The 23,944-nt window shown below is 36.6% G+C and overlaps 1 protein-coding gene across 1 annotated transcript; it reads left to right on the top strand.

Annotated features, from left to right (window-relative positions):
- The first annotated feature begins 4,496 nt into the window (after positions 1-4,496).
- On the top strand, positions 4,497-22,580 carry LOC139189819 (uncharacterized). Its single transcript, XM_070809050.1, has 5 exons — positions 4,497-4,616; positions 4,853-5,009; positions 6,392-6,970; positions 7,115-8,292; positions 22,560-22,580. The coding sequence occupies exons 1-5, from the start codon at positions 4,497-4,499 to the stop codon at positions 22,578-22,580; spliced, it is 2,055 nt and encodes a 684-aa protein (XP_070665151.1).
- Positions 22,581-23,944: the final 1,364 nt, after the last annotated feature.

The following is a 23,944-nucleotide window of genomic DNA, read 5'->3' as shown; positions in this document are numbered from 1 at the left end:
TACCCTATATATACATTATTACCGCAAATTAGAAAGGAGATGAGTGTGCCGTAACCTGCAATCATTCATTGAAGTCACTGGAGTTTTCTGGGTTCTTTCTCTCTTTATTTTAAGTTTCAATGTTTATTTTAGATTATTTTAAAGTTATGATGAACATGCGTAACTAAGTTTCTTTTTAGATAGAGGTGAATTCAAAGCCATGATCATATGTTTTATATAAATTGATTACATCCAGTTATTGTTTCATAAAACATGAATGAGATTTACTTATCTGGTTTATAGAGAACTTATTCTTGTATGTTTATTAAGGGTGCACACTTAGTTTGCATGCAGGGATTTGATGCTAGAATATAAGGGAATTTCACCTAATCGTTATGAACTTATATTTGCAAGTAGTAAAAGGCGCTAGTCATGATTGAGTTAAGTAAATTCCTAGCAGGAGTATCATGCTTTTCATAGTTACGAATGTTTTGTCAATGCTTATGATTTTCACAGAATTTAATGATCTTTGAGATGTATCTCTATCATGCTTTTCATAGTTAGGGAAATTGAGAAGAATAATTTGGTTGCATCGCTAAGTCCAATTCAATGAACTTAGGAAAAATTTGAGAGTTAATTAGTGTTGTTCATAGTTAATTTGGGGCATTGTCAATCATGGTTTATAGGAAGAATAACTAGAAATCAATTTGTATGCATATGTTTCATGTGTGGAGAAGAATCCTCTAGCCATCCTCTCACCCATATTTCATCACAACTTAATTTACTTGCTTGCACTTTACTTTTGTTTTAATTAAATTCGTCCAAAATCCCCCCTCACTGTTTTGTTGTTAGTTTTACTTAGTTTTTAGTTTTATAAGTGTTGATTAGCATCCCTTCTAATCCCCAGAATAGAATGATCCCTAATTACTCATACTACGATTGCATAATTTATAGGGTTTAATTTGTGTGTTAGTTTCTGCCACATCAATCATATCTTCCGAGAAGTTAACGCTTCTTGGGAGGCAACCCATGTGTTCAAATAAAGAGACAATGGAATTTCCGGCTCCTACAACTAGAGTTGCTTTCTTTTACCGTTCTCTTTATTGTTTTTACTTTGCTATGATTGTCTTTTTTGCTAGTTATCTTTTATTGCTTTCTTGGTTAAGTTTATTTTTGAAACATTGAGGACAATGTTTGGTTTAAGTGTTGGGGGGGGTAAACAAATTGTTTTTCTTGACTTAACTTCGAATTTCACTACCTATCACTACTAATATTGTCATTCACTGTTTTAACGTGTTTTATTGGGTGTTATAAAAACAAAATTAAAAAAAAAATCAAAAAAGTTTGAGAAAATACCAAAAAGAGTTGTTTTTGTTGCTTGTTTGTGTTTTAGGGTACCTTCCAACACAATGATGAGGATTTGGTTTTTAATTACATGACATTTAAAGAAAGTTACAAACATGGGTGGAAGTTTGATATGCTCTTTGGTTAATGCTTAGTTGAAGTTGTCATTTACGAATTCACATGCAATCACAAAGAAAAAAAAATCATTTTTTGTAACATGCTTGAAGGAAGAAACTCAAACTAACGCTACAACCTTGCGAGACTTAAGCCTATTCTTTGTTTGGAGAGTTATTAATCTGTGATATTCTTGCTTTCTAAAGTCGTTGCATGATCTCATTATTTCTTTGCTTGGTTGCTAGTTAGAATGGTTTTTCATCATTTTAATTCCAAATACTAGAACTCATGCCTGTTTCATTCAAAGCATAAAATTGATTGCATAACAAATAACAAGATGAAGTTGCTTAGTTACCACTAAAGCCAAAAAGCCTTATCCCTTGCACATGTATTGTAGGTTTAACTTCGTTGAGCCTTATTTAGCCTATTTTCTTTGTTCGTTTGCGTTATCCCTACCTAGCCTAGTATAGGAATATCCATACCCTTGTTCTAAAGAATAGTGGAGCATGACTTGTTGGTAATTCCCTTTGATCTATGATTTGCAGAAAAATAAGTGTGGGGGAAGGATTTGTTCTTTTGAATCTAGTGAAGTAGTGCTTATGTTTTATGTTTAAAAAAAAAAAACGTTAAAAAAAGAAAGAGAAAAGAAAAAAGAAGAAAAAAGTTGAGGAAAGAAAAATAAGAGGTTGAAAAGAAGTGAGAATGAGTGCATAAGTGTTGGTTGTTAAGGAAGGGTCCAAAAATGTGAATTTGACCCTAAAGTTGTATGACTATCCCCTTTGTGTTTAAAGTTGGGTGCTACAATCAAAAGTTGAATTTTAAGTGTTGATTTCATTACTTTGCTTACTATCACTTTAAGAACCTTTGTTCATCCTTGACCATTCTTTGTTAACCAATACCTTAGCCCCATTACAACCTTTAAACTTTTATCTTGATTGTTCAATATGTGGAGCTTGAAATTGGTACGAGCATATGGAATCCCTGGTTCTCACTTCTAAGTAGTGGCATTCTATTCATGAGATCATATACATGTGTGTGTTAATAATTCTTGAAAGTGCCTTCTTTGTTATAACATATGTGAGTGCTAATCTACATGTTTACATGAATCTTCTTACATATACTTACTTAGTTTAGGGAGTGTAGTAAAAAAATCTATGTGAAAATAGAGAGTATATCCGGTTAGGAAATGAGTGAATTCTCTAAGGCATGTTTACTACTTTCAAAGTTGTTTTAATTGATTAAATGAGAGCTAGTGAGTGGTTACTGTGGTTAAGTATAAGCTTAAGAGTAAGGATTGCTAAAATCTTTGTAAGTAATGATTTTTAACATGTCATGTTTTATTGGAAATCCCTGAGGCAATTGTTGGAAGGTTTAGGTTTTGTTTTGTTTTCTTTGTTTTGCTCGGGGACTAGCAAAAGCTAAGTGTGGGGGAATTTGATAGGAGCATATTTATGCAACTTTTTTATCTTATTTCTTTGCATTTTCTTCATTAATTTCCATTTATTTTGGTAATTTATGTTATTTTCGTATTATTGTAGGTCCAATTGGTAAAGATGACAATAAATGGCAAAATGGAGCAATTTGGAACAGTTTTGGACTTGGATTGGACATCAGGCTTGGATAGCATATGGGCTGACATTTTTGGTGCTTAAATGGTGCTAGATATGTGCTAAAATCTGGTAAGATTAAAGTCGAGGCTTGGAAGACAAGGAATTACACAAGAAAGAGGAATCCTAGTTGGAGAGGAACCTTATCTTATCCTATCTTATCCAATCTTACCTTATCTTATCCTATCTTATCCAATCTTACCTTATCTTATCTCCAGTTGCAAGAATGAATCCTTATCATATTCATCCTATCGGATTCTAAGAGTCCTAAAATAATTCAAAGAACCTAATATTTTTCCTCTTGGGATTCAGATGTGCCCTTACCCTATATATATACATTATTGCCGCAAATTAGAGAGAGGAAGAGTGTGACGTAACCTATAATATAAGGGAATTTCACCTTTTGCATGCAAGGATTTGATGCTAGAATATAAGGGAATTTCATCTAATCGTTATGAACTTATATTTGCAAGTAGTAAAAGTCACTAGTCATGATTGAGTTAAGTAAATTCCTAGCAGGAGTATCATGTTTTTCATAGTTACGAATGTTTTGTCAATGCTTATGATTTTCACAGACCTTAATGATCTTTGAGATGTATCTCTATCATGCTTTTCATAGTTAGGGAACTCGAGAAGAATAATTTGGTTGCGTCACTGAGTCCAATTCAATGAACTTAGGAAAAATCTGAGAGTTAATTAGTGATGTTCACAATTAATTTGGGTCATTGTCATTCATGGTTTATAGGAAGAATAATTGGAAATTGATTTGTATGCATATGTTTCATGTGTGGAGAAGAATCCTCTAGCTATCCTCTCATCCATATTTCATTCACAACTTAATTTACTTGTTGCACTTTACTTTTGTTTTAATTAAATTCGTCCAAAATCCCCCCTCAATGTTTTGTTGTTAGTTTAACTTAGTTTTCAATTTTATAAGTTTAATTTGTGTTGATTAGCATCTCTTCTAATCCCCATAATAGAACGATCCCTACTTACTCATACTATAATTTATGAGATTTAATTTGTGCGTTAGTTTCTACCACATCAATCATATCTTCCGAGAAGTTAGCATGGCGGCAGACTATTTTCTCCATATAATAATTCCAAGGTTAAACTTTGCATGTTTTGTAATAGGATCGCCAAAGAATCCTCATTATAATTTTCTTTTATGTAAGTCTTCACATAAATAGTTTAATGTAGAGTACAAAACACTGGAAATTAGTGTCTTCTCTCGGGAGTGAAAGTATTTCCTCCAAGGTGAGTGGGTTTCTTTTCGGTGTGAGAGATCTCTAATATACTCTTTGCGGTTTTTAGAACAAGATTCAAACTTCGTTTCTAGTTTAGTTACAATCAATTCAATATGGTCTTCCTAGTTTTATCAGCTCTCAACGTCTTACACTCTAGTAAACTTGCGTACCATTGGCAGTTATGAAGCAAATTTTTTTAGTCAAAATGTGGGCACAAGAGCTAGCTTTGGAGGAAATTCAACTTCATTTGGTCCCATTCTGGGTCCAAATCAGAGGTGTACCTTTGTATCTGATCACAGAAGAAAATGCAAGAAGGCTGGCAAGGGCAATTGGAGAACTAATGGAGTGGAGGTGGAAAATCTATCATTAGCCAGGGGATTTATGCGGGTTAGAGTTATGGTGAATACAAGAAATCCTTTTATTCCAGGTTGTTGGCTACCTCGGTCTAATGACAGAGATACATGGGTTGAATTTCGATATGAAAGAAAGACTTCAATATTTTTGTTATAATTGTGGTAGGACGGGGCATGTAAATTCTGAATGTTCTTTCGGACCAAATAGAATGGAGTTGCAGGATATGGGGAATGGATGAAGACTGCGGCGGTTCGAGATATACAGAAAAACAGTAGACCACTGGTGAGCTTTCAAGGAGAGAGAAGACTTGCAGGGACAACTAGGGAGGAGGCCAGAAGGGGAGAACATGGGAGGCAAGTGGATGGTACGCGCAAACAGGAAAGTGATTCACGTGGTAAGCACAATGGGGGACACGTAAGGGAACAGAATAATCAATTGTCAGTGAAAACAAGGAATGTTTTCCCTAGAGAATTCCATGAAACAAACAGAAACGGTGGGCAGGGCCATAAGGCGGTGCAATGGATAGGTGGGGGGTCGAGTGAAAAGGACTCGGCAAGAATTTATGGGGAGTGGGCCTGGGGTAGGACAAAGAAATGCAAGTTCATGGGCTGTAACAACATCTAGCCCAATCATGAGTAATAAGCATTGAGGAGATGATTGAGAACAGGGGCGGATCCACAGTGGGGTCGTCGGGGTCGCACGACCCCTTGGAAACCATGGAAGCAACCTTGAAGCTCCCATATGCGACCTCTTGGAGCTGGGGTCATCGGGGTCGGACTCGCACGCCAAGTGTTCGACAGAAATCCTGAACGAAGCTCGGCAGGAAGAGGAAGAAGAAGCAGCGCGCGCTGCTTCTTTTTTTTTTCAAAACAGACGGGCAAAACGGCGTCGTTTTGGCCCAGGAATTTTTTTTAAATGACCTGGCCAAAACGGCGTCGTTTTGGGCCAGGCCGAACAAAAAAAATATATATATAATTCCCACCGTGTCCCCCCCCCAGTCCCAGCCTTCCTATTCCTACCCGACTCCTATACAATCAAAAGCCCCAATTTTTCATCCTCCAACCCTAACTCAATTCCCCCAAACCCTCAACTCCTCTCCTCCCTTGCTGCTGCTGCCCCCAAACCCTCAACGTCAACTCCATCTCCTCCCTTGCTGCTCCTCTGCTGACGGCTCCAACTCCATCTCCTCCCTTTGTTTATATTGTGAGTATTTATTTTGAATATTTTGTATATGTAGAATATATTTAATTAATTGAAATTCAATTCATATTTATTTTGTGAGTTTTTATTGTTAGTTTTTATTGATGGTTTGTTTATATTGATGATTTGTTTATATTGTGAGTTTTTATTGGTTTGTTTTTATTGATGGTTTGTTTATATTGATAGTTTGTTTATATTGTGATTTTTTATTTTCATTATTTTGTATATGTAGAATGCAAGATGAGATATTTAATTTAATTGAAATCCAATTCATATTTATTTTGATTATGTTTATGGTTTGTTTATATTGTGAGTATTTATTTTGAATATTTTGTATATGTAGAATATATTTAATTTAATTGAAATTCAATTCATATTTATTTTGATTATATTGATGGTTTGTTTATATTGTGAGTTTTTATTTTCATTATTTTGTATATGTAGAATGCAAGATGAGATATTTAATTTAATTGAAATCCAATTCATATTTATTTTGATTATGTTTATGGTTTGTTTATATTGTGAGTATTTATTTTGAATATGTAGCAAGCATTATTATGGAACGGTTTTTTAAGAGAAAGTCATCATCGGGTTCGGGTAGTTCGAATAATGTTGATAGTTCAAATACTGTTGGTAGTTCAAGAACTCCAAGTTCAAGACAAAGTCAGTTAGATGATGTTTTGGGTAATCTTCAAGCGGATCCTGGATTAAGAACTCGAATAATAGATTATGACGCTAATATGAGAGATGAGGTCCGAAGATTATATCTACAAAAAGGACCTTGTCAACCTAAAGGTCATAATTTCCCAATAACTAATATGTCGGGAATTAATCGACGCTTCATTCCCCAATGGTTTGATGAGTTTGATTGGTTGGAGTATAGTGTATCTAAAGATGCGGCATTTTGTCTCTATTGCTATCTCTTTAAAACCAATTTTGAACAAGTGGGTAGTGAAGCTTTCACTGGAGATGGATTTAAGAATTGGAAGAAAGGGAGAGAAAGATTTAAGATGCATGTTGGACCGGTTGGGAGTGTTCATAATAAGGCTAGAGAAGCTGCTACAAATTTGATGAATCAAGCTACACATATTGAAACGGCAGTGAGCAAACACTCTGACCAAGCTCGTTAGGCTTATCGCACATGCTTGATTGCTTTAATCAAGTGCACTAAGTTTTTATTACGACAAGGTCTTCCTTTTCGTGGCCATGATGAAAGTGCCACTTCAAGCAATAGGGGAAATTACTTGGAGTTATTGCAATTCCTTGCAGATAATAATGATAAAGTTAGAGAAGTTGTGATGGAAAATGCTCCGGGGAATCTCAAATTACTAGCTCCTTCCATTCAAAAAGAAATTGTGAATTCATGTGCCCTTGAAACACTTGATGCTATCATGGATGGTCTAAAAGATAGATTCTTTTCAATATTGGTGGATGAAGCACGTGATGTGTCTGTGAAAGAGCAAATGGCTATGGTGTTGCGTTATGTGGATGACAACGGCCATGTAATTGAAAGATTTGTGGGTATCCAACATGTTACCGACACTACTTCAAGTTCACTAAAGGATGCTATTGACACATTGTTTTCTCACTACGGTTTGAGCATTTCCAAGCTACGAGGACAAGGTTATGATGGTGCTAGCAATATGAGAGGTGAGTTGAGTGGCCTTAAAACAAAGATATTGAGAGAACAACCTTGTGCATATTATGTTCATTGCTTTGCTCATCAACTTCAACTAGCTCTTGTTGCCGTAGCAAAGAATAATATAGACATTGCCTCTTTTTTTTCAACGGCTAATAATGTGGTTAATCATGTTGGAGCATCTTGTAAGCGACGTGATTCACTTAGAGGGCAACTTCAAGAAGAGCTTGTGATAGCTTTTGAAAATGATTGTCTTATAATGGGGCGAGGCTTAAATCAAGAAACAAGTCTCAAACGTGCCGGTGACACACGATGGAACTCACACTATGGTACCTTGATTAGCATCATTTCTATGTTTTCATCCGTGGTTCATGTGCTTCAAATGGTTATTGATGATAATCCCAATGAAAGTGCGGGTGAAGCAAATACGTTAATGAGAGTGATACTTACTTTTGAGTTTGTGTTTCACCTTTTCTTGATGAAAGTCATATTGGGACTCACAAATGATTTGTCACAAGCATTGCAAAGGAAAGATCAAGAAATTGTGAATGCAATGGCTTTAGTGAAATCATGCAAGGAAAAGCTATATTGGATGAGGAATAATGGGTTCGATGCATTGGTTGATGAAGTATCTTCTTTTTGTGAAAAACATCATATTGATGTTCCTAACATGGAAGAGGCATTTATACTTCCAGGGAGGTCAAGGCGTTATGCTCCAATAAAGACAAATCGTCATCATTATCGTGTGGAGCTCTTTATTTATGTCATTGATGAGCAAATTACGGAGTTAGAGGATCGCTTTAATGAGGTAAATACCGAGTTGCTTATTTGTATGGCATGTTTGAGTCCGAAAGATTCATTTGTAGCTTTTGATAAACCAAAGTTACTTCGTCTTGCTCAATTTTATCCTCAAGACTTTTCGGATGAAGATCGTTTGGCACTTGAAGATCAATTTGAGATTTATATTCATTATGTGTGTTCTAGTAGTGATTTCTCTCAATTGGAAGGGATTGGTGATCTTGCAAAAAAAAAATGGTGGAGACAAGGATGCATCAAGTATTCAATTATGTATATTTGCTCATTACATTGTCTTTAGTTTTACCAGTTGCAACTGCTTCAGTGGAGAGAGCATTTTCTGTCATGAATATTGTTAAGGGTCCACTTAGGAACAAAATGGGAGATCAATGGTTGAGTGATAGCTTGCTTGTTTATATTGAGAGAGATATTTTTGCTTGTATTGAAAATGAAGCTATAATGCTTCGTTTTCAAAATATGAAACCTTGTCGTGGACAATTATAGTTTGTAATATTGTAATATTGTTTCCATTATGAATTATGAATGAAAGTACTATGATTTCATTTTCAATATGTTTTTCCATCCTAAATTTTTATTTGAACTTTTACACTGCGACCCCTTGGGGTAAGATTCCTGGATCCGCCACTGATTGAGAACATGAATGATTATGAAAGGGCCAATCCAAGCCCAACGATTCAAGACAATTAGGGCGGCTCGGGAAATCAAATACCTACATCTGAAGAAGACAGAGAAGGAAATGCTGGGGGGAGAAACCTTGCGCCACTACGGATTTATAATAGTGGCAATATAACAAGTGTTGAGTCGTAGCAATCAAGGGAGGAAAATCAAAGTATTTTTGCGAGAATGGGTCTGAAAAGGGGAGCAGAGAAAAAAAAAAAAAGCAACTTTCAATCACTAGAAAAGAAAGCTAAAAAAGGAGAAGGTAGTTCATCACAAAGGAAAAGTGAAAGTGAGAGATTTATCAGACAAAGCCTGCAAGAAGAATGTTGGAAGTATGCCCACAAAGCCACTCATTTGATGTAATAGCTTTTGGAATACTTATTGTATTAAACTATTATATGTTTAATGAAGGGCAAAGCTTATTCTTAATCACTATTTATTGTATCATGTGTTTAAGCAATAAGGGAATCCAAGGAAAGTATTTAATCTGAGAGAAGTAATCTAAGTAAGTTAGATTAACGAGACCTTTCTCTTATGTTCATTCCTAAACCGTTCCTAGCCATAGGATTGCCAATTGGGCATTGACAATCCGCTAAGGTTAGTATGTGTTATGTCAACTCAAACGTGAGTATGACTAGTCTCAAGTCATTTAGTGTTGGACACTAAGACAAACACATAGGTGCTCGAAAGAGTAATCGAGTACACTGAACAACGATCAAAAGAGAGTTCGAACATACATGTCATGTAAAAACTCGTTAGTTTCAATCAGTGTCTTAAATGCCGATAATATGGGCGATATTTCACCGATATTATTGATTTTTCGCAAGACCGATATTTTAATGGTTATCCAATTGGTTTTCGTCAAAATATTGCGATATTGTCGATATTATCGCGAAATTTCGGAACTGTGCAAATTGGAGAAGAACACTGGAGCTTCTATAGCTCCGGCCGACTGTAAAGAGCCCCTTAGACTCCGATCTAGGTATGAAAATGAAATAGAAGACGAGAGGAACATCTTTATAACGTCCGTTTGTTGTGAAACGGTCGGAGGTGTTTGGAAAGTTCGTCGACACCCACGGCCTCGCCGGAGATGGGTGTGCCTATTCCCGAGCCGATTTCATCCCAAAAACCTTGCAAAAACACGAGATAGAACTTCAATTTCACATCTAAGCTTCGATCTAGAATAGAAAAAGAAAAACCCGAAGCTTACCTAACCGGGGAAATTGAAGAAACTCGTCGGAGCAGGTGCGATGGTGTGCGTGTGGGTCTCGGTGCAGAGAGAAAGGAGAGGTGTATGTGGGTCTCGGTGCAGAGAGAAAGGAGAGGGAGGAGCAGAAGGCCATGGTGTGTGTGTGGGAGAAAGGAGAAGAGAGATCGAGAGATCTCTGTGTGTGTGTGTGGGAGTGGAGAATGGAGAGAATAGAGAAGGATCGAGAGAGAGACAGAGACAGAGGTCACTGAGTGTCTGCGTGTGTGATGTTTGTGTGCGTGCGTTGTTGTGTGGTTGCGTGCGTTGTGTGTGTGTGTGTGGTTCCTCCTGTCAGGACTCAAGACACACTCAGGAACTTCTGACAAATTTTACAATTATTTTGACAATTTCAGACCATGGACAAAAATAATGGTGATTTCATTGAAAAGAATCTAAATAATTCAAAGCGCAGACAACTTTTACAATTATAACTTGTACGATTTTAGACCATGGATGGTGGTTTCATTCAAAACCGTGTGCCACTGTGATATTCTTTCAAGAGGTGGAGTATCAGAGTCATTCAGAGCATTTTTGTTTCTTCTTCTTCCCTTACCCCTTTCAAAGCCATTCCAGATCCATTCCAGAGCTTGAACACAAAGGGTTCCATATTTAAAGTAAGTTTACAAACTTATATTTATATTATTGTAATTTATACAACAACAAAAAAATTTGTGTGGACTCGTATGTTAATTTTTTTAAGTAATTAATACTTGCATGTTAATTTTTGTAAGTAATTAAGTAATGTTAACAATTACATGTTAATTTTTTTTAAGTAATTAAGTAATGTTGTATAATTATTCCCTAGGATAATTTTAATATGTTTAATGTTATTTATTATTTTATTAATATTAGGTTTTATTATCAAATTGGATTATTATTCATTAATATTAGGTTTTTTTTATTATCAAATTGGATTATTATTCATTAAATTGGATTATAATCAAATTTGATTATTCATTAAATTGGATTATTATTAAATTGGATTATTATCAAATTGGATTATTATTCATCACTATGTTTTATATTAGGATTATTTTTTTTATCAAATTGGATTATTATTCATTAATATTAGGTTTTATTATTCCATATTATTTTTATAATTACTTAAATTTTTACAATCATTTTCTTTACTTCGTATTTAATTCTTCTGTAGAATAACTTTATTATTTAGGTTCTCTTATATAACCGTCATCACTACTATATTTTTTGGCCAAAAAATAATTGTCTAATTTTCATGAAAAATAAATATAGGTACATTTAAGATGTCAAATGGAGTTACTAAACGTGATCCAGCTTGGGAACATGGAGACCCAATAGACGGAAACAAACATGGCACAATTTGCAAATATTGTGGTCGGGTAATGAAGAGTGGCGGAGTGACATGACTTAAGTACATCTTAGTGGATTAGATCCAGCAAAAAATGTCCAACGATGCGATAATGTCCCCCTAGAAGTGAAGGCATTCATTAGCACATTATTAAAAAATAAAAAACAGCAGAAGGAAAAGATAACACATGGAATGGAAAATATTCGAGTTGGGCTACGAGGAGAAGTCATTGGCCAAGTGGTTGACAGTGATGATGATGACAATGAGAACGAATGTGATGATAACATGGGACCTGAAGAACGACGCAGTTTGAAACAAGCATTACGTGCCTCCAAACAGTCAGCATGGGAAAGAGAACACATTCATAAAATTCCTAATAGAGCACAAGGTTCCGGGACAAGTGGTGGTGCACAAATGAGACGGGGAGATAGTCTTAGAGAATCATAACCAACACTACCAATAGCCCCAAGTTTATATAAGTCATCCAAAGCACGTCAAAAGAGTGTTTGGAGTTATTTCACTGGAGGTAATGTGAAGGAGGGAATGGAGCATCTAATTAGCAAGTTCTTTCTCTATGAAAATGTCCCTGCTGAGAAAGCATCATCACATCATTTCAAAAATATGGTAGTGGGATGTCAACAGGCCGGTGTTGGAGTACAACCTCCCACTCCCTATGAGATAAGAAACAAATATTTGGATATGGAGTATAAAGACATTGGCGAGTATGTTAACAAGTTGAGGTCAAAGTGGGAAACTAATGGTTGCACAATCATGTGTGACGGATGGACTGGCCCGACCAGATTGTCTATCATAAACTTCATGGTATACTCCAAGGGAAAGACAATTTTTTTGAAGTCTGTTGATGCTTCAGATCATATAAAGAACTACAAGTATATTTACAAATTATTGAGGGATGTAATCATGGAGGTGGGAGAGCATAATGTTGTCCAAGTCGTGACCGACAACGGTTCTGCATTTTTCAAAGCTGGAAAAAAGTTAATGAAGCATCATAATGTGTTTTGGACATCATGTGCAGCACATTGTATTGATCTCATGTTTGAGGCAATGGGGAAGAGAGAGAATGTTGCTACTGTGGTAAAAAGAGCTAGAACGATCACAAATTATATTTACAATCACGGTTGGTTGTTGGCAAAGATGCGTGAATTTTGCAAAGGAGAAATTATTCGTCCAGCTACCACTCGATTCGCCACCAACTATATTGCATTAGACAACCTACTTAAGAAGAAAGCAAGGTTGAAGCAACTATTCACTAGTGACGATTGGGCCAACCACAATTTGAGCCGCTCAAATGCAGGTCGTATGGTGGAAAGTATAGTGCTTGATCATGCTTTTTGGACTCAATCAGAACATGTGTGCCAAGTGTTTGAACCTCTTTACAAAGTTTTACGGATCGTTGACACAAAAGTGTATCCTACTATGGGGGCAATATATGAGTTGATGCGTGTAGTGAAGGATGAATTGGAAAGAAAACATGGTGCAAGGTGGGTCATAAAGATAATTGAAGACCGATGGTATAAAACATTATACCACGATTTGCATGCAGCAGGTATAAATTATGTCATAATTTGCAATTCATTTCTTTAGTTGCATAAGTATTATTTCTCTTATTAGAGTATGTGTTTCTTTGAACAGCATATTATTTGAATCCTCGATACCAATACAGACCCGGTGTTGGAGATGATGGTACCCTTATACGTACATAATGTATACTCTAAATTAGACCCTGCATCAACAGCAGTTGGCCAATTTGGAAATGAGGTACACAATTACTTAAATTATAATAATTACTTTGTTGGATTAAACTAACACGATTTATTGAATTCAGCTAACATGGTTTAAAGATGCAAGAAGAACTTTTGGAGAATCAACATCAGTTGTTGCTCGAACAAAAATGTCTCCTAGTGAGTGTAAACATATTTCACGATAAGTTTATAATAGAATTTGTTGGAGTTATTAGGCTTATCAACATTGTTTTTCATTGTAGCTGAATGGTGGATCATGTATGAGACCGATGCACCAACTGTGAGAAAGTTAGCAATCAAAGTATTATCACAAACAGCTTCCTTATCTGCTTGTGAAAGAAATTGGAGCACATTTGCACTCATACACACAAAGCAAAGAAAAAGGTTGGCTCATAGTAGGTTGGAAAAATTAGTTTATTGCTACTACAACATGAAGCTTCAAATTCGAGATAAGGAAGCAGAAATAGATCATGTCGACCGTGGTGACCCATTAGATGTGTTTGATATTGTTAATGAAGATGATGATACAGAGGGTAACCAACTTTATCAATGGATTAGACCTCTTCATTTAGATAATGATGAAGGCAACCCAGCTCATAGAGTTGCTGAAGAAGCACGTAATGAAGGGATAAATGTAGAAAGGGTATTAGCGGAGGAGGTGGGATCTAGCAGCACTGACTCTGTGGAAGAACTTTTGCGCCCAAGACCAAGAAACACTGGAATTCAACCTTCTTCCAATCCTACACAAACACAACATCGTGCTGATACTAATGATAGCTCTAGTACAAGATCAGGAGAAGACTCACCTACCACCGGAGGTGGGAATGATGAAGGATATAGAGGAGCTGGAGGTAGTGGTGGTGGATATGGAAACTATGTTGAACCACTTCCCGGATTTATGAGCCCCTTCACTGGTGAGGCAAACTTCATGCATGCAACACAGGATGAAGACCATGGCAGTAGGCGGGCAGGACCAGGAATTGGTGCCATAGGGAAGGACTATACTCATAGAGAAAGAGGCAAGGGGATTTTGTCAAGTCAAGAAGATGACTCGTTATCTATAACTTCGGACTCTGTTGGATTGGGAAGTAGTAACTATGGTTATAATCATAACCAACCATTTCCCTACCCTTCATATCTGATTCCTGATGGGATGGAATCAAGTGACTCATGGAAACAATCCGAGACTCAATCTTCAAATGATTTTGCTTATGGACAAGGTCAACCAATCTCGGATCCATATGGGTGGCATATTAACAATTACTTGCAAAACAATTTTGGAGATTTATCATTTGATAACTACTCTTCACAATACACTCACTCTACACATAGAGATGATGAAGATAGTGAAAAATTTGAACCTCATAGGAACTCTATGTGGTACTAAGTCACTCATGTATCTTACCATGCAATGTATAAAGTGTAAAATATTGTACTAATTCATTATATATAAATTATTATGGTGTGTTTAAACTTCTTTCATTAATTACTACATATTTTCTACACTCACAATGTTTGCCAGCTCGCTATATAATCAACTTGATAATGTTAAATCCATCATGAAATGCATTTCCTTCCAATTTTTTGTGATAAACTAATAGATAATTGACTAAATAAACATCCTGCAGAGTTTCAATAAAAATTTCCAAGTTTTTCTTACAATTTCCGTGGTTTCCATATTATTTTTATCGATATCGATATTATCCCGATATTTCCATGTTTTCGGACTACTGATATTTCCGATATTATCGATATTTAATACCTTGGTTGCAATATGCAAAATAGTCATTTGACCTGAGGCATCATAGATGTCTAATAGTTAGGTCCTTGATCTTTGATCATGTCAAAGGCATTCCATCGAGAATGTCCACGACATTATTGGGGTCAAGCTATCTAGTCATGTAGGCATATGAATGCACAACAAGGGATCTCTAACCTTCCATGGTGGAAGGAGAATACTCTAAGATATGATTCGGGAGTCTTTGGCCAAAGCATATGAATATGACTTAGGAAGTATGTTCCAAATCATATTCAATTGAATCATATAGAGAAGTATTACTTTGGATAGTAGACATGAAACAAACTATCACTCAAACAATGTGATTAAGAGTATTGTATTAGAGAAGGACCGTATTGCATTGTAATTGTAACTGGATAGGTTCTCCAACCAATTTTATTTAGCTTGGGTAACCATGACAAGCTGCTAGGTGTCACTCATGGTTTGTGGAAGCCCTGAAGTTTAGCAAACACTAATCTTAATCAAAGGGAGAATTGAAATGAAGTTTCAATTCACAATTGATTGTTAAGAGTAACAATCGCCCACTGCCTCGCTAATTGGAACCTAATGGATCGTACACCGAGTAAGGATGAAAGTGAAGAAATATAAATGAAATGGATAAGCAATTAAATGGTTTAATTGAAAATGGTCAAGGTTAATTAATTAGTTGATTAATTATACGAAAGGTTCGTATTGGGCTTTTAAGTTAGTTTTGGGCTTCGGGGTCCAAAAGGGTTTGGTCCACTAGGTCCATTATGTTTAAGTTGTATGCAACTAAAACAAATATGGACAAATAGCCCAATCACTTAAGATGGCCGGCCATAGTGAGGGAAGTGGGAAGTTTTGCTTAATTGCAAGTTTGCCACTCACCTAAGAAAAGAGATATAAAAGCATCTTTATAGCTTTTACCTCATTAGGGTTTTCTTGAGACAAAAATGAGAAACACTTTCTCTCTTTTTCTCTAAAAGAGGTCGGCCACTTAGGGAAGAGATAGCTAGCAATCTTTTGTTCTCTAAGTCATCCATTTCATCTTCACACCTTATCCTTGGTGTGGAGACTTAGAGACACCAAATCTTTGGTGTTCTTGGAGATCCTTTCCTCACATCCTCAAGGAGCAAAGGAGCATCAAAAGGAAGAATATGACAAGGAAGATCCAAGGAGCTAGGAGGTGACTTGAAGGCCTTCCACTTGGGTGAATCCCTTGTGTAAACAAGGATGAACTTCAAAGGTAATGAATCTCTAAATCCTTCCTTCTCTTTAATGTTGTTGAAGAGTCTCTTGGTTCACCATTCACTAGGCTTTGAAAGTCATGGGTTTTAGAATTGTTTTTGAATGCATGCCTACTTTAATATGGTAATAGTTTGCCTATATGTTCAAATATTCTCACATGTTCTTAGCTAGGACAAAATTTTTCTCTTCAAGTGGTATCAAGAGCCTAGGTCTAGTTTATGGTGAATCCTTTTGGGTTTTGTGTTTTTCATGGTTTGTGATTTAAATGTTGTAAATGTTACAAGCTTTGTTCTTGCTTTTGAATATAAATTTTGCTTGAAAATTTAGCATCTCAAATGTTGTAGATGTAGTTCATTTAAGCATGAATATTGGAACTAAAATTTGGTGCCATGTATGTGGGGAGATTCGGCCAAATCCAAAGAGTGGATTTTTGGGTTCATGTTTGTCTTGTTAAAAGAGTTTTAAAGTGACTTTTGGAACCCCTAAGTACCCTAGGATGTTAACCCTCTTTTGTGTAGTGAAAATTTGAGTTTTATTGAGTGAAAACATTCATGGAGCTCTTATGAGTTTTCATGTGTGTTCTTCAATGTTCTTGATGTTCTTACCAAGAACAAAAAGTTTTGGTGTTTTGATTCAATATGTTTGTTGCTTTGAATAAAGTTTTGGTTTATTATTGATTGGTGATGGATGATTTATTCCTTTATTGTTTGACAAAACATTTTTCTTACAAACCATCCCAATCAACTTTTCCTCACCTACCTATCCACTTGCACAAAACACTTTCAAATTTTAAAATTTTCACCAAAAACCTTTCCCCCCTCCTTTTTCACCACCAAAACCGGCCACCCCTTAGTGGGGGTACTTTTGGGGCTTTCATGCAATTACATAAAGTTTTGATACTTTTATGTATTTGCACTTTGACCCAAAAGTTTATGTTTTTACGTTAAGGCCCAAAAACGCTAAAGGACAAATTGTTTTACTCCTTTAATGAAGTTTTTTATTATTGTTGAAATTTTTGGGTTCTAGTTGTAATTACATGAAGTTGTGGACTTTTGTGTTTTTACAAAGTGACCCCAAAAGTTTATATTTTAAATTTATGGCCCAATAGTTGTGGTCATTATTTTTCGGCCCAAAAGATGATGAGAACAAAATGGTTTTGTCTTTTGAATGAGAATTGGATTTTCATTTCATTTAGTTCCATTTAAATCAATTCTATGAATCCGAAAACCAATTGGTTTAAGTTGCTTTCTTAGTTAATATGATTGATTAAGAAAAGAGTGATTATGAACCAAAGGCCTCGATAATTGAGCTATGTGATTGGCCGCTTTACATTATGAATGCTTGGGTTAAGTAGTTTAGATTTGAATGTAATTTGATTAGTTCAAATTTGTTGTAAATGGACATAAGTCCATCTAATGTGTTGTAAAAGGGCATAAGCCCTTCTCTTTATTTCAAGTATTCCTATTTGTTTATTTGTATGCAAATTGGAATAGTTAGGTCCAATGCCCAATAGGAAATAACGGTTTAATTAGATTAAACGCGTAACTAAAATCAACAACTACATACCTTAGACCCAAGGTCCAACACAAGGCTTGTGTTGGATCAAATCAAACGGTTCATAAACATCCTAAGACCTAATATGACTATATAGTCCATATGAGGATGCAAAGCATTCGTTAGTAGTTCCATATAGTCTCGCTTGTTTCATCAAAACAGTGGGAGTATTATATACTACTAATTCATATTAACTTAGACCAATGGTTGTGATAGGCCCAAGTTCTTTTAATAAGATTAAAATAAAAGTGATGTAGCCCAACACTACTCCCTCAACAAAACGAATATTAAGTTGATAACCGAGAGATGCTTTGAACAACTCTTCGTAGGCCTTCCACCATGGTGGGCTCCAATCGTTTGTGACTCCTGCACCGACTTCACCCTATCATGGGGAAGTTCAAAGTATGTGCTTACATTCAGGACGAGTCCATATGTACATACATGATGTGGTGAGGTAGGCAACGAGGATGGCCGACATCATATCATTGTGAGGCTATTCTTGAACCCCTACATGAACTAGCATGGTGGGAATAACTTAACTAAGTGCAATGGTGCCAACATCATATCATTGTGAGGCATCAATCTCTAGAGGCTAAACTAGATGGGTAATTACAAGAGTTGTAAATGATTAAAGCGTTATTCTCTCATCATTATTTTTGCTAACCAACATCGTATCATCATGAGGTGGGCTTGGTAATGGTGAGCCTCCCATACCCCGCTAAGAGTTCAGCATAACTTTCGAATTCCATTGAGGGATGTGGAATTTGCCAAAAATAGTGGGTGGTACTATTTAATTTAAGACCCAATCAAGTAGTTTTAAAATCAACAATCTAATACGATTTCTGTTATGTTATGTAGTTAATGACATGCCTAAAATTACACCCACCATTATACTTGACAAAAGGGGCCTTAGGGGCCAACGTTTCCTTGCTTGGTATCGCCACATTGAGAACATCTCAAAGGTGAAAGACATATTGTATGTGCTTAAGCAATCCCCTCCTCATGTACCTCCTACGAAACTAGCTTTAAAGGAGGAGTGTCAAAGTTATGATAGACACTATGAGGATGACTTACAATCTAAATGCTTAATCCTCACTTCACTTAGTGAGGAGCTTATGAAGCTACATAAGCACATGGACACTTCTTGTGCCATGGGTGAAAGTTTGCATAAGATGCATGACATTGAGACTAGTAATGTACGATTCTCAAATGTTTGTAGTCTATTGAATGCCAAAATGGCAAAGGGGACATTGGTTCACAAACATGGACAAAATATGGAAAGGATTTTTCAAGATCTTGAGAGTTTAGGAACTTCCATCGATGGGAAAATGACCCAAGGCTTTCATTGTGGAAAGGATGAACGTTGGAAGAAGAAATACAGGGTGCGCATTGCGAACCTTATGACACGAACTTTAGAAGGGATTATTTCTGTCATAGAGAGTGCTTTTACAGTGAGCTCCAATTCCTGGATATTTGATTCAGGCGCTAGTCAACATATTTGCAATTCGTTGCAGGGACTAATAGGGAGCAGGACACTGCGCAATGGGGAGATGATTGTGCAAGTTGGGAACGGCACTAAGATCTCTGCAAAAGCAATAGGCACCTACATGCTTAAACTACCCTCTGGGGAAGTCTTGGAACTTAAAAATTGTTTATATTTTCCTTCAAGTATAAAGAATTTGATTTCTATCTCTAAGCTTTTACAAGATGGGCACTCAATATTGTTTGACAAAATGAGTTGTACTTTATACTTGAACGGTCGTATTATCTCTCATGGTAATATGATAGAGGGACTTTTTCACCTAGAGACAAGTAGTGGGATGCACTGTATTGAAAGTGGGAATACCTCAAAACCCAAAAGGGCTAGAGAAGAAGTTAACCAAGAAAAGATGTGACATCTTAAACTTGGACATGTGAACCTTGATAAGATTCGCAAGATGTCGAAAGATGGATATTTCCGCCCATTAGGTAATGACCAAATAGGTACTTGTGTATGTTGCTTAAAAGGAAAGATGACCAAATCTCCATTCACTAGGAAATGAGAGCGTGCCACTGAAATTCTAGGGTTAATCCACACTGACGTATGTGGACCTATGTCTACTACGTCGAGAGGAGGCTTCTCCTACTATATCACATTCACCGACGATCACTCTCGGTTTGGTGATAGGAGCATATTTATGCGACTTAGTTAGCTTGTTCTTGTGCATTTACGTTGTATTTCCTTAGTTATTTTAGTGTTCAAAGTTATTTTTGTGTGTTTTCAGACTCTAAGTACAAAGTATGCAAGAAGATGCATTTTGGAGGCCTTTGGAGCATGTTTCGGGCTTGGAATGGATAGCAAATGCATGGGCCAAGTGGATGGACGAATTTGAGAACTAAAGAGGCCAAGAATATGAAGAATTATGGTCCAAAAGATGAAGAAAACAGCCCAAAAATCTGTCACCCCAACTTGCATTCCTTGCCATGCAAACCACATAGAATTCCCTTTGGATTCCATGCCATGCTTGATCACTCTTGTCCCCTACATAATTTCTAATTTCATGCTTCAATTCATTTAATTATTACACTCAATTGCTTGATACCTCTTGTTCCCTTCACTCATTAGATTTTAGACAACATTTACATCCATTACATGCACCAATTGATGCTCCATCATTCACATTTGGAATCCAATGCCATGTGTTGCACCTTTGACCCATTTGTTGACACATTTCACCTCCCTTTCCATCTCTATGCAATGTACACAATCATTCATGCTCCCTAGCTACAACACCACTCCATTTTACCCTTCACACTTTGCATCATTACTTCATTTTCACCCTTGGACCATTGCACACCACACACACAAATTGCCATGCATTTCATCCTTAACCTAACCTGATTTTCTAAGGTTTTTGGGGCCTATAAATACATGTTTACACCCCTTGGCCAAAGGACAATCCCCCATATTCATCATTTTATCACAAAAATTCGTCCATACACACCCTAGGAAGCAAAACACCCCAAAAAAACACCATTCTAGTGCCTAGAAAACATAACAGCCACTCCACCTTCTTCCACCCTCTTTGCCTAGTTCTCCACCACCCTCCAACCATCAAACACTCCTCCACACTCACCCTAAACCCTTCCATACCATTCCCCATCCATTATACATCATAAAACTACCCAAAATCTGTCCATAACCCAATCTGCCGCAAGCAAGGGAAAGGAGGAATCTTGGATGCACTTGCTACCAAGTTGGAGCATTTTAGGTGTTTTCTTTCCTTTGATTTTAATGTCTAATTTTATGTATCTTTGCTTTGTGAGTATGAGGAACTAAACCCCTCTTAGTTAGGGGGTGATTCGAAACTATGTTCATACTTGCAATATGATTTGATTACATCCAGTTGTGATTCATAAGTTGTGAATTCAATTTACTTATCCGTTCATATAAAAACTAATTTGTGTATGTTGGTTAAGAGTGCACGCTTAATTTTCATGCATGAATTTGACGCTAGAATATAAGGGAGTTTCACCTAATCGTTATAAACTTATATTCACAAGTAGTGAAGGTTGCTAGTCACAATCACGTTAAGTAAACTCTTGGCATAAGTTTCATGCAAATCATAGTAACGAGTGCCTCGTCAATGCTTATGTTTTTCATAGAACTTAATGATTCTTGCTTGTATCTCTATTATGCAATTCATGTAGGGAACTTGTAGGGAATGTTTTGAGTTGTCGTATGCAATCATCCAACCTAATAACTTGTGGAAAAAACTGAGGGTTAATTAGTGCAATTCACGGTTAATTTGGGGCGTTGAGTATTCATAGCTTATCGAAAAGCAACTGGAAATCGTTTTGTATGCAAGTGTGACATATGTGGAGAAGAACCTCCTAGCTAATCTTCCATCCATAAGTTTCATTCAAATTCACTTACAATCTGTTTTGTTTTACAAAGTTTGTTTTGTTTTCAAATTCATTAAAACCAAAATCCCCCTTTTACTTTATTGTTTCAAAGTGTTTAATTTCTGTTTTGGTTGTGTGTTAGAGTGTTTTGATTCACCCAAATTTGTCTAAGAATTTGTTTACTTTGTTCTTGTCTTAATTTAATTATTTTCGTCAAAAATCAACCCCATCTTATTTCTTTGAGTCATATTAATTAGAACTTGTCTTAGATTATGTTTTTAAGTGTTTTACTTCATTAGAAAAACCAAAATTTGTCCAAGTTTGTGTGAGAGTCCCAAAATTGCCCAGATTGTGTTTTTAAGGTAGTTTTGAGTGTTTAGGGGCTGTTTTGAGTCTTTTTGTTTATCTTAGTATTTTAAAGTATAGTTTTGCATTCTTTGAGTCTAGTTTAGTGTTTTAAACTTTGTTTTTACGTTTTCAAGTCAGTTTCCAAGTGATTTAGCAATCCCTCCTAATCCCCGGCCTAGAACGATCCCTACTTACATACTTTACTACAATTGATAAAAAGAGGGTTTAATTTGTGTGTTTAGTTATTTTACGCATCAAATTTTGGCGCCGTTGCCGGGGATTAGCAAAGTCGCTAATCCCTTGTCTTGAGTCTTGTTTAAATTGTTTAGTTTTTCTTGTTTGTTTTGTTTTTAAATTTTGCACCGTGTGTGTGTGTTTTGTTTGTGTGCCGTGTATAGGCACCTTAATTCCTTACTTGTGCCGAGTTTCTTAAGTTGGTTATTAACTTTGTTGCTCTTGTGTGCAGGTACTAGTTTATGACCCGTAGCTCACAACCTGTTCGTGAGCATTCTCCGACTTTGACGGTGATTTTGAGAGGACTTTGAGAAGGAAAAAGAAATTGCAAGAGTCTAATCCTCGTAATCCCAAGCCTGAATTAGAAGAGCAAGAAGTTGAGGTTGAAGAGAATGCCATGACACAAGTGGGAGAAGTAGTGCAAGACATGGCCATGGACAACCGAACACTCAAGGAGCTCGCCGCTTCGGGATTAGATAATGCCGCACCTTTGTGTATCCAATATCCCGCGGCTGCCCAAGGAAAGACCGAGGAATTCGAGTTGAAGTCAAGTTTGCTCCACCACATTCCAAAATATCATGGTCTGTCTATGGAGGATCCGAACAAGCATTTAAAAGAATTTAAAGTGGTGTGTTCAAGCATGACTCCGGTTAACGTCGATGGAAGTATTTTGAAGATGAAGGCTTTTCCATTCTCTTTAATGGATAAAGCCAAGGATTGGTTGTACGAGTTAGCTCCCGGAACTGTCACATCTTGGGAGAGTATGAAGAGGGCGTTTTTGGAGAAATTTTTCCCCACTTCTCGCATCATTCTTCTTCGTAAAAAAATAAGTGGAATTCAACAAGATGAAGGTGAGTCTTTTCCTACATATTATGAGCGATTTAAATCACTTGTTGCTTCTTGTCCACAGCATCAGATGAAGGAGGAGTTGCTTTTGCAATATTTCTACGAAGGGCTTCTACGTTGTTGGGCAGATTAGAGACCAAGGAAGGCTCCCTAGTTCTACCATTCCAAATCCAAAAGGAGGTTTCGAAACCGCTAAGGCCATCATGTTGAGAAGTGGTAAACAGGTTGGAACGGACTCAAATACATCCAAATCAAGTCAAGACGAGGAGGACAAGTTGCTGCAAGAAGAAGCAAAGGGAGCAAAGCCCACGGCCAAGGATGACCAAACCTTGCCGAATTCATCTAGTCCTCCTAAACCGTCCCAAACCACCAAGGTAAGTCCCAATTCGACTTTTTCTAGTTCTATTCCACTAAATGTGCCCTTTCCTGGCAGGTTTAGGCAATCAAAGAAGGAAGAAGCCGAGAAGGACATTCTAGAGACCTTTCGGAAAGTTCAAGTCAATATCCCACTCCTTGATGCGATTAAGCAAGTCCCGAGGTATGCTAAGTTTTTAAAAGAACTTTGTACAACAAAGAAACGTGTCCGGGAGAAAGAGGTGGTACATGTAAGTGAGAATGTCTCCGCCATCTTGCAACATAAACTACCCCCCAAATGCAAAGATCCGGGGAGTTTTACAATTCCGTGTGTCATTGGTAATACCCGTTTCAAATCTGCCATGCTTGATTTAGGTGCTTCTATAAATGTTATGCCATATTCCATTTATGCATCTA

This window comes from Malus domestica, chromosome 12 (genome assembly GCF_042453785.1).
Source record: "Malus domestica chromosome 12, GDT2T_hap1".
Taxonomy (NCBI): Eukaryota; Viridiplantae; Streptophyta; class Magnoliopsida; order Rosales; family Rosaceae; genus Malus; species Malus domestica.
This window is presented reverse-complemented; position numbering and strand designations above follow the sequence as displayed.

Excerpts from the sequence above, each read along its gene's own strand:
- LOC139189819 (XM_070809050.1), top strand. The coding sequence starts at position 4,497 with ATGTGGGCACAAGAGCTAGCTTTGGAGGAAATTCAACTTCATTTGGTC. Across the intron at positions 4,617-4,852 it reads ATGCAAGAAGGCTGGCAAGG|AATGGAGTTGCAGGATATGG; the intron begins GCAATTGGAGAA and ends CGGACCAAATAG. Across the intron at positions 5,010-6,391 it reads ACATGGGAGGCAAGTGGATG|CAAGCATTATTATGGAACGG; the intron begins GTACGCGCAAAC and ends TTGAATATGTAG.